The 15,341-nt window shown below is 25.8% G+C and overlaps 2 protein-coding genes across 2 annotated transcripts; both read right to left on the bottom strand.

Moving 5' to 3' along the window:
• Window positions 1-6,020: 6,020 nt before the first annotated feature.
• On the bottom strand, window positions 6,021-7,528 carry LOC119615713 (caspase-3-like). Its single transcript, XM_037971716.1, has 4 exons — window positions 7,078-7,528; window positions 6,626-6,801; window positions 6,409-6,565; window positions 6,021-6,356 (listed from the first exon to the last, which is right to left on the bottom strand). The coding sequence occupies exons 1-4, from the start codon at window positions 7,415-7,417 to the stop codon at window positions 6,088-6,090; spliced, it is 942 nt and encodes a 313-aa protein (XP_037827644.1). The 5' UTR covers window positions 7,418-7,528; the 3' UTR covers window positions 6,021-6,087.
• A 1,992-nt stretch (window positions 7,529-9,520) lies between these two features.
• On the bottom strand, window positions 9,521-12,129 carry LOC119615712 (caspase-3-like). The gene is made up of 4 exons (XM_037971715.1): window positions 11,625-12,129; window positions 10,402-10,577; window positions 10,084-10,243; window positions 9,521-9,932 (listed from the first exon to the last, which is right to left on the bottom strand). Exons 1-4 carry the CDS (start codon window positions 11,965-11,967, stop codon window positions 9,664-9,666), a joined length of 948 nt encoding a protein of 315 aa, XP_037827643.1. The 5' UTR covers window positions 11,968-12,129; the 3' UTR covers window positions 9,521-9,663.
• Window positions 12,130-15,341: the final 3,212 nt, after the last annotated feature.

The following is a 15,341-nucleotide window of genomic DNA, read 5'->3' on the forward strand; positions in this document are numbered from 1 at the left end:
AACCTTATATACAATCAACTTGTTGTACTTGTCTGATGACTATTTTATTATTTTTCAGAGTTATTGTAGTTTTACTATAGCGACGTAGAAAGCGAAAAAGCCAATCGCTTTAACGAAAATTTATGAGATTCTCAAACTTTTTGTTGGTAACGAAATGTAGTAATCAAATATTCATAGAAAATTTTCGATAAGTTTTCTTCTTATAGAAAATTTTCGATAAATTTCCTTTTTTATAGAAAATTTTCGATAAATTTCCTTTTTCATAGAAAATTTTCGATAAATTTCCTTTTTTTATAGAAAATTTTCGATAAATTTCCTTTTTTATAGAAAATTTTCGATAAATTTCCTTTTTTATAGAAAATTTTCGATAAATATTCTATTTATAGAAAATGTTCGATAAATTTTCTATTTATAGAAAATTTTCGATAAATTTTCTATTTATAGAAAATTTTCGATAAATTTTCTATTTATAGAAAATTTTCAATAAATTTCCTTTTTTATAGAAAATTTTCAATAAATTTTCTTTTTTAGAAAATTTTCAATAAATTTTCTTTTTATAGCAAATGTTCGTTAAATTTTCTTTTTATAGGAAATGTTCGTTAAATTTTCTTTTTAGGAAATTTTCGATAAATTTTCTATTTATAGGAAATTTTCGATAAATTTTCTATTTATAGAAAATTTTCGATAAATTTTCTATTTATAGAAAATTTTCGATAAATTTTCTATTTATAGAAAATTTTCGATAAATTTTCTATTTATAGAAAATTTTCGATAAATTTTCTATTTATAGAAAATTTTCGATAAATTTTCTATTTATAGAAAATTTTCGATAAATTTTCTATTTATAGAAAATTTTCGATAAATTTCCTTTTTTATAGAAAATTTTCGATAAATTTCCTTTTTTATAGAAAATTTTCGATAAATTTCCTTTTTTATAGAAAATTTTCGATAAATTTTCTATTTATAGAAAATTTTCGATAAATTTCCTTTTTTATAGAAAATTTTCGATAAATTTCCTTTTTTATAGAAAATTTTCGATAAATTTCCTTTTTTATAGAAAATTTTCGATAAATTTCCTTTTTTATAGAAAATTTTCGATAAATTTCGTTTTTATAGAAAATTTTCGACTTATAGAAAATTTTCGATAAATTTCCTTTTTTAAAGAAAATTTTCGATAAATTTCCTTTTTAGAAAATTTTCAATAAATTTCCTTTTTTATAGAAAATTTTCAATAAATTTCCTTTTTAATAGAAAATTTTCAATAAATTTTCTTTTTATAGAAAATTTTCAATAAATTTTCTTTTTATAGAAAATTTTCAATAAATTTTCTTTTTAGAGAAATTTTCAATAAATTTTCTTTTTATAGGAAATTTTCGACAAATTTTCTTTTTATAGGAAATTTTCGACAAATTTTCTATTTATAGAAAATTTTCGATAAATTTTCTATTTATAGAAAATTTTCGATAAATTTTCTATTTATAGAAAATTTTCGATAAATTTTCTATAAATAGAAAATTTGTCGAAAATTTCCTATAAAAAGAAAATTTGTCGAAAATTTCCTATAGAAAGAAAATTTATTGAAAATTTTCTATAAAAAGAAAATTTATTGAAAATTTTCTATAAAAAGAAAATTTATTGAAAATTTTCTATAAAAGAAAATTTATTGAAAATTTTCTATTAAAAAGGAAATTTATTGAAAATTTTCTATAAAAAAGGAAATTTATTGAAAATTTTCTATAAAAAAGGAAATTTATTGAAAATTTTCTATAAAAAAGGAAATTTATCGAAAATTTTCTTTAAAAAGGAAATTTATCGAAAATTTTCTATAAGTCGAAAATTTTCTATAAAAACGAAATTTATCGAAAATTTTCTATAAAAAAGGAAATTTATCGAAAATTTTCTATAAAAAAGGAAATTTATCGAAAATTTTCTATAAAAAAGGAAATTTATCGAAAATTTTCTATAAAAAAGGAAATTTATCGAAAATTTTCTATAAAAAAGGAAATTTATCGGAAAATTTTCTATAAATAGAAAATTTATATCGAAAATTTTCTATAAAAAAGGAAAGTTTATCGAAAATTTTCTATAAATAGAAAATTTATCGAAAATTTTCTATAAAAAAGGAAATTTATCGAAAATTTTCTATAAATAGAAAATTTATCGAAAATTTTCTATAATAGAAAATTTATCGAAAATTTTCTATAAATAGAAAATTTATCGAAAATTTTCTATAAATAGAAAATTTATCGAAAATTTCTATAAATAGAAAATTTATCGAAAATTTTCTATAAATAGAAAATTTATCGAAAATTTCCTATAAATAGAAAATTTATCGAAAATTTCCTGCTTTTATGGAAAATTTTCGATAAATCTGCTTTTTATGGACAATTTTCGATAAATCTGCTTTTTATGGAAAATTTTCGATAAATCTCCTCTAAAATTTTCGATAAATCTCCTCTAAAATTTTCGATAAATCTCCTTATATAGAAAATTTTCGACAAATCTGCTTTTTATAGGAAATTTTCGATAAATCTCTGTTTTATAGAACAAAATTTACGATAAATTCCCAATTTCCACCGTTTGTTTATCTCTGTCTCAGTTATTTTCGTTCAACTCTTTTTCCCTTTAACATATGATTATGCTGTTAATATATCAAAACTACAACATATTTACGCTTGGGAACAAGTATCAAACAAAATCTAAAGCCATTCATTTCGTCAGTCAGCCAAACAGCCAACAACCAGCCAGTTAGGCAGCTAGTGGTGAGGCAGCAGCAAGCAGTCTCCAGATTTCAATGCAAAAGTGCGCGCCGCCGCATTGAATCAAACTTAATCTTCTTTGTCGCTATACAATTTCGAACAGTGAAAGTTGAATAAAAATTCATGTGTTCACTCTGTTCATTTCATTCATATGTGTTTATCATCATCATCACAACAACCTGAAGAAAAATAGCACCACAATAGCTTTTGGAAAACAACAACAACAGCCACAAAACCTCAATGGCATTTCACACTTTTTTTTTGTTGCTGCTACTTGTAGTTGTTGTAAATTGAATTCGTACGGAGGAAGGCTGTGACCAAATAAATGTTGTTCAGCTTTTTAACAAAATTAAAGAAAAAAAATCAAATTAATTAACACCAAACCCAAATCCAAAAAACTCTTTAAAATCCAGCGACAAGTTAACGACTTATTTATTTGTTTCTTTTTTTAAAGTTTGTCTTGTTGTTGTTGTTTTTTACTCTCCCTCTCGGCTGGCTGTCGATCTTAGACGATTGCAGCAGATGAACATTTTTTCCACTTTATTACAAGTCATAAAATATTAATTAATATACGAGGGAAGTAATGAAAAGTGCTTTCCTCAACAATAGTTAACTATTTAAGCTCCAAAGCCGTAAAATAAAAACTGTTTTTTCTATAGGTTCTTTGCAGACTGAACTCGTATTTAAAATAATATGCGTTTACATTTATATAAGTTTACAGGTAGTTAGTTATAGTATTTAATAAATTTTGTAGCTTTTCTTTTTGGGGTCCAATAAACCATAAATATGTGTCGATTTTTTACCACTTTACTATACCCCCTATTGTTGTTGCTTTAAGCCACTAACAATAATTCAAAATACAAATTAAAACTCAAAATTATTTTAATGCACTTTAAATGAAAGTTGAAAATGAAATTGACAAGTGTCTTTTTAAAGGCGTCAACATGGCTGTCATATATTTTTGTTTAAAATAAAAAAAAAACGTTTATGTTTTTAAACAAAATTCCTTAGAAAATGCATTTGTTTTACTTTCTTATTACATCTATTAATTTGTAATTACTTTTGGTTTTTTTTAAATCAATTGTGGTTTTGTGGCCTAACGTTACAATTGTGCTTGGTTTCCCTACTCAAATCAAAACAACAACCGAAAACCATGTTCTACAAGTTCAATTACCCTCCCATTCTCTTATTTAACAATTGTACATAAAACATTTTTTTATTTATGTTTTAAATTTTATTATTATGTTTTTAACTTCTTTATAAATGATAGCGATAGTGGTATTTAACAATAACAAATTATGTATGTTATACCCTTATTCGAGCAAACACAGTTCAAGGAAAACTTGTTATTATTGTTATTGTTTTTTTGATATTTCATGTTTAGACCTCAAAGTGGAACTGGTGATATTTTGTTTTGTGCTTTAATAAAGAGCAAAAGCCTTAAGATAATTATTTTTTTTATTTAACAATTTATCTAAAAGCTAAAATTTTCTATAAAAAGAAACTTAACGAAACTTTTCTATAAAAAGAAACTTAACGAAACTTTTCTATAAAAAGAAAACTTAACGAACGTTTACTAATAAAAGAAAACATAACAAAAATGTTCTATAAAAAGAAAAATTAACGAAAATGTTCGTAAAAAGAAAACATAACATACGTTTTCTATTAAAAGAAAACTTAACGAAAATTGTATATGAAGAAAATTTGCTTTACGAAAAATCTTACCGAAAGTTTTTTTTATAAAAAAAAAACTTAACAAAAGCTTCTATAATAAGAAAAATTAAAGAGTAAAAAAAACTTAACGAAAAATTTATATAAAAAGAAAAATTAACGAAAATGTTCGATTAAAAGAAAACATAATGTACGTTTTCTATTAAAAGAAAACTTAACGAAAGTTTTATATGAAGAAAATTTGCTTTGCGAAAAAAACTTAACGAAAGTTCTTTTTTATAAAAAGAAAACTTAACAAAAGCTTTCTATAATAAGAAAAATTAAAGAGTAAAAAAATCTTAACGAAAAATTTATATAAAAAGAAAAATTAACGAAAATGTTCGATAAAAAGAAAACATAATGTACGTTTTCTATTAAAAGAAAACTTAACGAAAGTTTTATATAAAGAAAATTTGCTTTGCGAAAAAAACTTTTCGAAAGTTCTTTTTTTATAAAAAGAAAACTTAACAAAAGCTTTCTATAATAAGAAAAATTAAAGAGTAAAAAAATCTTAACGAATAAATTCTATAAAGAGAAATTTTAAAAAAATTTGCTATTAAAGGAAACTTAATGAAAGTTTTCTTTAAAAAAATTATCAAAAATTTTCTATAAAAGGAAACCTAACGAAAATTTGCTATAAAAAGAAAACATAAAGAAAGTTTTCTATATAAAGAAAGCCTAACAAGCCTTTCTATAATAAGAAAAATTAAAGAGTAAAAAAATCTTAACGAAAAATTTCTATAAAAAGAAATTTTAAAAAAATTTGCTATTAAAGGAAACTTAATGAAAGTTTTCTTTAAAAAAAAATTATCAAAAATTTTCTATAAAAGGAAACCTAACGAAAATTTGCTATAAAAAGAAAACATAAAGAAAGTTTTCTATATAAAGAAAGCCTAACAAAATATTTCAATAAAAGCAAAATTTGACGAAAGTTTTCTATCAAAGGAAGTTTTCAATAAAAGAAAAGTTTAAAGAATGTTAAAAAGTTAAAGAGAGAACTTAACGAACATTTTCTATAAATAAGAAACTTAACGAAAAATTTTTATAAAAAGAAAATCTAAATAAAAATTTCTATGAAAAGAAAACTTGACAAAAGTTTTCAATAAAAAGAAAACTTGACGATAGTTTTTTATAAAAGGTAAACTTGACGATAATTTTTTATAAAAGGTAAACTTGATGAAAGCCTTCCATGAAAAGAAAACGGAGAAATTTTTCTTAAAAAAAAACTAAACGAATGATATTTTTTTAAAAAAATGAAACTTAACGAATGATATTTTTTTAAAAAAATGAAACTTAACGAAAGATTTCTATAAAAAGGAAAATTAAATAAAGTTTTCTGTAAAGATTTGAAGAACGAAATCTTTCTATAAAAGAAAAACTTGACGAAAGTTTTCTATAAAAGAGAAACTTGATGAAAGTTTTCTATAAAAGAAAAACTTGAATAAAGTTTTTTATGAAAAGAAAAGTTAGAGAAAATTTTCTTTAAAAAGGAAACTTAACAAAAGTATTCTTTAAACGGAAATTTTATCGAAATTTTTCTAATTTATCGAATTTTTTTTTTTTTAAATTTCTTTAAAAAATATATAATTTATCGAAAATATTCTAAAGAAAATTTTAATTAATTTGTAGATCCATTTTTAACTCTCAAATAAAATGTCTTCGTTAGAGTCGATAAAAAATTGGGCATTTCTTTCTTTTGGTCAAGGGCTTCATATTCACTAAACGATTGAAATTCATAGGCGACTTTACGATTAACAGCCGTTAAAAGGCGTAACAATTCAGCACCCTTTACGGAGACAGCTTCATTGGTGGCTGCATCATTTAGCACCGAACACAAACTCTGTATAAACCATGAACCATTTTCGACATTACGGAAAGAGCTATATTCTTAAGATATAAAAAAATAAAATAAATTCTGCTTTTTACATTTTTAACTTACTTTCAAACGTTGAAAACATTATTAAAATATCGGCTGTATTTGGTATAACATATCTAAATTTGGGTGGTATATCTGCAGCTTTTACTCTTGGCTCTATAAATGCTTGCTGTACTCCTGAATAAATTACATGTTTGTCTAGATTTTGACCACGACAGGCCTGTAAAGAGAAAGATTTGTTCGTACCAAACTTCAGATTGTTTTCGATTTGAATTCTCACCTGTATGAAAAACAATTTCGGTTTATTTATCAAAGATCTACATTTTTCTCCCAAAAATGAATTCCACAAACGTTCCACAGGATATGAGATATCGCGAGCATATATTCTCCCTTCACTGCCATGAGACATAACAGTTACTACAAGACAATCATTATTGCTATGATCTTCTTGAGCAGCTAAAAAAGAGAAAGATAAATATTTTTCAGATCTAGATGTTTGTCAAATGTATGTCAGTTATGTTAAATTGACTCGATTCACCTATGAGTGAAAAACACTCAACAAATAGTATTTTTAAATCTATATTCATATAATATTGATTAAATAACTGACCACAGTAACCGCAATGTATTACATATACTATATGTATACATGTATAGTTCAGAATACTATATAAATATTAATACATCATTATAAAAGTATGCATTCAAGATCATTTATAAATTTGCACTCACTTTTTGCCAAAACATCATTTAATTCTCTCCATGTCAAATCATTAAAGACTCTAACATCAAAACCGTAATTTAAAAGAGTTTGCTCCATAGCATCGCGATCTTTTTCAGTTCCCTCTCTTTGCCGTTCACCAGTTATATATTTATGATTGAAAATGAGCGCAACTCCCGCATGAGGATTATCACTGCGATATTCATCTTCTTTGGTGGGTCGCGAAATTATTCTTTGTTTTTCAAATTGTTTTAAGTTGGTACAGTTGATATCCCGTTCGTTGCGAATATTGTCAGTTTTTTCATATTTATCAGGTTTTCTCTTGAACAGTGACAAATCGGTTTGATCCATTATTTTAAGTATAAATTTCTATTAAATTTGTCTTTTTTGTTGTACAAATTTAATTTATATTTATTTTATATAAATTAATTTATATTATTTACAATTTATAACTATTCTTCATGAACGTATATTAAATACTGCTTTCATAAAGAATAATACATTTTATATGAAACTATATAAAATGTGAATATGAACCAGACATGGAAACTTTAAACATAGTAACTAAACTTTAAGTTATTAGATCAACTGATCTTGTCTAATTTCAAAGACTACGTTTTACTCCAAACTAATATTTTTAACAATATATTTACATTCGTAGATATAATCGCCAAATAGTTTTAAACAGGTCCCCATCGACAGATTTTCCAAAGTTAAATTTTAGTTGAAAAATCGAATATCTTCTATAAAATAAAATTTTTTGGAAAATTCTCTATAAAAAGAAAATTTATGGAAAATTTTCTATAGAAATAATATTTAAAAAAATTCAAGTTTCCATCTCTGGTAAGTATGTGTATTTAATTAATATTAATTAATATATTAAAAACTGAAAATTGTTCATGGTTTATACAGAGTTTGTATTTGTGGCTAAATTAACCTGCAGTCGGGAAAGCCCTTTCTGAAAAGAATACTAGTTCTAGTTCTAGTTCAGTTCTAGTTTAGTTCTAGTTCAGTTCTAGTTCAGTTCTAGTTCAGTTCTAGTTCAGTTCTAGTTCAGTTCTAGTTCAGTTCTAGTTCAGTTCTAGTTCAGTTCTAGTTCAGTTCTAGTTCAGTTCTAGTTCAGTTCTAGTTCAGTTCTAGTTCAGTTCTAGTTTAGTTCTAGTTCAGTTCAAGTTCAGTTCTAGTTCAGTTCTAGTTCAGTTCTAGTTCAGTTCTAGTTCAGTTCTAGTTCAGTTCTAGTTCAGTTCTAGTTCAGTTCTAGTTCAGTTCTAGTTCAGTTCTAGTTCAGTTCTAGTTCAGTTCTATTTCAGTTCTAGTTCAGTTCTAGTTCAGTTCTAATTCAGTTCTAGTTCAGTTCTAGTTTAGTTCTAGTTCTGTTTTTGTTCAGTTCTAGTTCACTTCTAGTTCGGTTCTAGTTCAGTTCTAGTTCAGTTCTAGTCCAGTTCTAGTTTAGTTCTAGTTCAGTTCTAGTTCAGTTCTAGTTCAGTTCTAGTTCAGTTCTAGTTCAGTTCTAGTTCAGTTCTAGTTCAGTTCTAGTTCAGTTCTAGTTCAGTTCTAGTTCAGTTCTAGTTCAGTTCTAGTTCAGTTCTAGTTCAGTTCTAGTTCAGTTCTAGTTCAGTTCTAGTTCAGTTCTAGTTCAGTTCTAGTTCAGTTCTAGTTCAGTTCTAGTTCAGTTCTAGTTCAGTTCTAGTTCAGTTCTAGTTCAGTTCTAGTTCAGTTCTAGTTCAGTTCTAGTTCAGTTCTAGTTCAATTCTAGTTCAGTTCTAGTTCAGTTCTATTTCAGTTCTAGTTCAGTTCTAGTTTAGTTCTAGTTCAGTTCTAGTTCAGTTCTAGTTCAGTTCTAGTTCAATTCTAGTTCAGTTTTAGTTCAGTTCTAGTTCAGAATTAGTGGTGGTGTGTTATAATGTCCAGTGTCATAATGTGTATAGACCTTATGACAACTTATTTTAGCGAAGCCAGTATTCGAAATTCACCAGAGTCTGAAATCAATGCGCCGGGCCGAAGGCCGGCTATTCAGGACACTTTTTAAAAATAATCAAAAATGCAACATACACCAAATTTAGGAACAGTTCTTTTCGGGATATGTGTGTCCCTTTCTTAAATTCTAAACAAATTTTCCAATACATTTCTGTTTTAAAAGTGTCACAATGTCCATGGACATTATGACATTTTAAAAAAGTGACATAATGCCCATGGACATTATGTCGCTTTAAGCGGTCTCTATTAATGGAAATTATAAATGAATAACTTTTCGCAAATATATGTATTCTATAATTTTTTTACCTTATTCCCGTTCATTATCCCCCAAATTTGTATGGAATGACACATCCAATTTATGTCACTAGTTACAATACAAAAGTTATTAAACCATAAAAAATTATAGATAAAACGTAACAATTTATTTTTTATTTTTAAAAAAGTAATAATGCGAATATGTACGAATAATAAATAAACTTTCACACAAACATAAACACCGACCAAATGGTGGGTATTAATTTTATTTGCTTAAATGTAGTTGTATAATTTTGATTTGTTTAATTTTTTATTTTTGTCTAATTATGTGGAAAGAAATTTGATGATTCACTTTCAGAATATGTTTAACTGTTGTTAATACGTTTCACTCGCAGATAAAAGGTTTTCGTGAGGGTCGATAGAAAATTTGGCATTTCTTTCATTTGATTAAGGGCTTCATATTTAGCATTCGATTGATACTCATAGGCCACTTTACGATTGACGGCAGTTAGCAGACGTAACAGTTCAGCGCCCTCTTTAGTAAGAGCTGCACCGGCTGCGGCTTCATTTAGCACCGAACACAAACTCTGTATAAACCATGAACCATTTTCAACATTACGGAAAGAGTAATATTCTTAAATAAAAATAGAAAAGGAAAGAACACACATACGAATTAGACAAAGAAGAGAAGACAAAGAAAATAAATATAAATAGTAAAATCTAAAAAACATAATGTTTTGTTTAACTAAATTCAGTTCAGTTACACTTTAATACGTTTAACCTACTTTCAAATGTGGAATACATAACCAACATATCGGCTGTATTTGGTATCGCATACGTGATTGTGGGTGGCTTCTCTGGCTCTGCATTCACATTGAGTGTACGCGACATGGGCGCAAAGGCATCGTATGTAACGGCCTTTTCTAGATTTTCACCACGACAGGCCTGTTCAATAAAAAATAAAAGTTTATTTTTTAAATATCTAATTTTTAAAGAGCGGAAGTTGTAGTAAATCTTATCCTCTAACAATATTTATACAGATTAGTTATTAAGTCACAAATGATATATAAATGTCGGAATATCTGTAAGTAAAAAATCCTTACCTGTATAAAAAACAATTTCGGTTTATTTATCAACGATCTACAGTTTTCACCCAAAAATGGATTCCATAAACGTTCTACCGGATAGGACATATCACGAGCATATACCTTTCCCTCCATACCGTGGGACATTACAGTCACTATAAGGCAATCATTGTTGCTGTGATCTTCTTGGGCAGCTGCAAGATAGAAAAATATTTTTTATCTTTAATTCATTTGTAATATCTATCTATCTTTCTATCTATCTTTCTATCTATCTATCTATCTATCTATCTATCTATCTATCTATCTATCTATCTATCTATCTATCTATCTATCTATCTATCTATCTATCTATCTATCTATCTATCTATCTATCTATCTATCTATCTATCTATCTATCTATCTATCTATCTATCTATCTATCTATCTATCTATCTATCTATCTATCTATCTATCTATCTATCTATCTATCTATCTATCTATCTATCTATCTATCTATCTATCTATCTATCTATCTATCTATCTATCTATCTATCTATCTATCTATCTATCTATCTATATATCTATCTATCTATCTATCTATCTATCTATCTATCTATCTATCTATCTATCTATGTATCTAATTTACAAAAATTGATTAAAACTGAGAATTCTGCATTTCCATTGTACAATTACGCTATAAATAAACGATATATATCCAAATTTTCAACGAAAATCGAATTGCAGTTCCAAGGCTTTGAAAATCAAACAAACTAACATGTTAGAGACTCTTCAAATATGTTTCGAAAAGAATTTTTAAAATCATTGCAATGATTTTCACACAATTGAGGAACTTGAACATGTAAAAATATACATACTTTTTAAAGTTCTGTTTTAAGTCCATTAATAATAATAATTTTACCACATCAACCGCACTAAGTAGTATACAATTAATAATAGTTTAATATGTATGTATTTTTTGTAAATTTAAGTGCATTTAATCATAAATTAACTAATATATCATAAATAGCTTAATTTTTGTCACTCACTGTAATATGATATGAATAAAGTTTATCGGCTGATTCGAACACCGTTTTTTGTTCAAACTAATACTCATATAGATAACACAACTTTGTTAGCAAATATTTGTTGTTGATTTCTTTAGTTCTTTCTACTGATTTCAATAACACAATAATTACAATTTTTTTCCATATCGATATAAATTTCAAAAAAAAAAACTTTGTGAAATTGCTGCACTCACTCACTTTTCTTTAAAACATCACTTATTTCAGCAAATGTCAAATCATTGAACACTCTCACATCATAGCCGTAATTCAAGAGAGTATGTTCTACAGCATCACGATCTTGTTCGGTGCCCACTCTTTGCTTTTGACCCTTGACATCTTTGTGATTGAAAATGAGTGCAATACCCGCCTGGGGATTATCGCAATTGTAAACATCTTCATCGGTGGGTCGTGAAAAGATAACTTTTTTCTCTACTGGTTCTTTAGTTGTGCTAGAGGTGTTAGTGGTGGTGGTGCAGGTGGCATCGGCTTTGTCATGTTTATCTTTTTTACTTTTGAATAATGATAAATCGGTTTCGTCCATTATTTTATTATTTTTATATTGAATTAATCGTCGATGGTATTGTTTTTCGTTTTACAGTAAACAAGTTACTAAATTTGTATTCAGTAGTTGGTAAATTAGATGTTTTTCTTCGAATATTTTATTTGTAGCTCTAAAATACATGTTTCTTATCTTATCGTCGTTGACTGAAAAGCTTTGATAGTAAATTTTTTTAAGGTTTGTCTTTGAATTTTTGCTCAATATAGAGTTTTTGAGAGAAATCGTTTAAATAAATAATGCAAATAAAGGGGGAGACCGTATGAATAAATATTGTTTAAGAAAAAAAATTATATGAGAAATGTTTAACAAATGTTATTATTTTATTTATCTTTGGCAAATATCTATTTTAAATCATATTTAAAGGGTGTTTTAAAAATCGTGAACGTTTTGAATTTGACAACAATTTTGGTTTATTTATTAACGATTTAGTTAGTTGTCATTCAAAAATAGGTTCCACAAACTATTAATAGGAAGGCACTTACATATCACGAGCATATTTTTTGACTCACAGAGACATTACAGCCACTATAAAGCAAACATTATTGCTGTGATTTTCATGGATAAAAAAAAATTATACTTGGCCCAATTATGGACCTAACACTACAGGATTTGATAGCGATTAGAAAAAATCATGTTTGTTGAATTTCATCTCAATATTTATCTTCATTTGTAAAGGATTTAGTTAAATAAACAGGTTTTCTGTTCAGGGTTCAATAATGTACCGATCCTCATGGAAATAAGTAGGGAAATGTTGGTTCATATAAAACTTGTCCATGTTTTGAAACTGTTATTGAAAGTTGTTAATAAAAATATTAGTTTGTTTACTAGAATATTACCTTTATAACTTTTATAGATTTTATTTATTAAATTAACACCCTTTTCCTTAATGACTAGTTAAATTTTATTTAAAGATTTCGTGGAAAAATTATTTTAACCCATAGAATTCTATAAAAATAAACGGTAGCCAAACTTGGGCTAAAAAATTTTTAATTTTATTTATTAATAAATTTTATGTTAAAATAATGGTACTTTTTTCATAACATTAAACTACAGATAGTCTTTAAAAGAATATTTTAAAACAATAAACTTTTTCTTACAATTTCTTTTTTACTTTTACCGTTACCTATGTACCTGTTACTTACCCATTGTATGTCTGTATTTTTAAAGCTTAAGTTTAAGCATACATACTCGTTTGTTCCATATGCAAATTATTTTTAAAGACTATAAAGCACTTTATATATACATATTTTTTTTTCTCTACTTACATACATATGTATATGTAAATAGTTATAAAGATTAAACTAAATTAATTGCCTTAAATATTTTAGAAGAGTAAAACAACCTACCATTTAAATATTTATAATAAAATCACTCATTGAAACACATAAAAATAATTAAAATATCGTTTTAAATGTGTTTTACTTTTAAATTTAGCAAAAAAACATTTAAAACATAAAAACGCTTATATGCTTTAGTAAGCTAATAAAAATGGAGAGTATGATATGGTAACCCTAATAAAAATAACGGTTTCAATGTTTACATTGATGATAGATAGCACTTTGCTAGAAATGGTCAGAGATGTGCAAAAAATGCAAAACAAATGTGTCAATTATTTTAAATAAGTTTTTGTAGTCCTTGGCATTTAAAATCTTTTAAAAGTTTTTATACCAATGCTCTTCTTTATTTAAGTAGGTACTTTAAATGGTATTAAATTGTATGTATATGGCTATATATTATTAGTGAAGGACATCAAATTTAACCGTAAACTAGAATGTTAAAAACACTTTCAATTGTTTAAGTAGTTTTTTTAAGAAACCTTTCAAATATGTTTATTTTAACATATGTTTCTTTAAAAATTGTAAATAAAAAGTTTAACAAAAAACTTCTTATGAAAACTAGACTAAACTTGAAAAACTTATATTGAATAAAAAAAGATCTAAAAAGAACATTGCAATCGTGACCTTGTATACATGAGTAATAAATAAAATAAAAGTGTATATTCCATATGATTTCTTTGCGTGAGTTGTTTTATAAAATTACCGCACCCATAACGAGTGAAAACCACTAAAAGTCGATTTTTTTTTAATGTTGGTGGTTTTGGCTAAAAAACTTCTTTCTTTTTTTCGATTTACTAATGCTATATTTGATATTTATTTATATATTTGATTTTTATTTATGGTTATTTCCTTCCTTTATGGAAATATGCCAAAAAAAATTTAAATGTTAATGTACAAAGTTTTCGCTTACTTGTCATTTATGTTTTTTTATAAAGTAACGGTAAATAGTTGAACTATCGATAACACGTAAACAAAGTAATTGTCAAAATACAGGGTTGTTTTATTAAGTAGTTTGTATATGTTATGTTTTTTGTGTGTGAAAACTATTGAAAGTGACTAGTCAAAAGATTTAAACATTATTTTTCATTACTACTTCAATGTTTAATGAAAACTTTCTTTATTTTATTACAAATTTATTAACAACTTAATTAATTAAAAAAAAATTATTGCATATTTTTTATTTAATAAATAATATCTTTCTAGAGAATATTTTAAAATGCTTAAGTAATCAGGAAAGTTTTTGTTAAATATTGTCAAGATTGGAATCAGTTTTAAAAAGAAAAGTAGATTGTAAATATTATTTGATACAATTTTTGGCAGAACACTTTCATCTATCAAGGATTAATATTTGATTTAAATCTAATCTAAATACTCGTTTAGTTATTTGATATCGTTCAAAATCTCAATAAAATTCGATATAAGAACTGAACTAGAACTAAACTTGAATTGAATTAGAACTTAACCAGAACAGAACTGGAAGTGAACTACATAAAACTTAACTAGAACTGAACTAGAATTGAAATAGAACTGAACTAGAACTGAACTAGAACTGAACTAAAACTGAACTAGAACTGAACTAGAACTGAACTAGAACTGAACTAGAACTGAACTAGAACTGAACTAGAACTGAACTAGAACTGAACTAGAACTGAACTAGAACTGAACTAGAACTGAACTAGAACTGAACTAGAACTGAACTAGAACTGAACTAGAACTAAACTAGAACTGAACTAGAACTGAACTAGAACTGAACTAGAACTGAACTAGAACTGAACTAGAACTGAACTAGAACTGAACTAGAACTGAACTAGAACTGAACTAGAACTGAACTAGAACTGAACTAGAACTGAACTAGAACTGAACTAGAACTGAACTAGAACTGAACTAGAACTGAACTAGAACTGAACTAGAACTGAACTAGAACTGAACTGGAACTGAACAAGAACTGAACTAGAACTGAATTAGAACTTAACAAACAGTTCGATATAGTAATTCAATTTTAAGAACTTCGTTATTTAT

The sequence above is a fragment of the Lucilia sericata genome, unplaced genomic scaffold (genome assembly GCF_015586225.1).
Source record: "Lucilia sericata isolate MDLA Ls3-8-SP2 unplaced genomic scaffold, ASM1558622v1 Contig007286F_arrow, whole genome shotgun sequence".
Lineage (NCBI taxonomy): Eukaryota > Metazoa > Arthropoda > Insecta > Diptera > Calliphoridae > Lucilia > Lucilia sericata.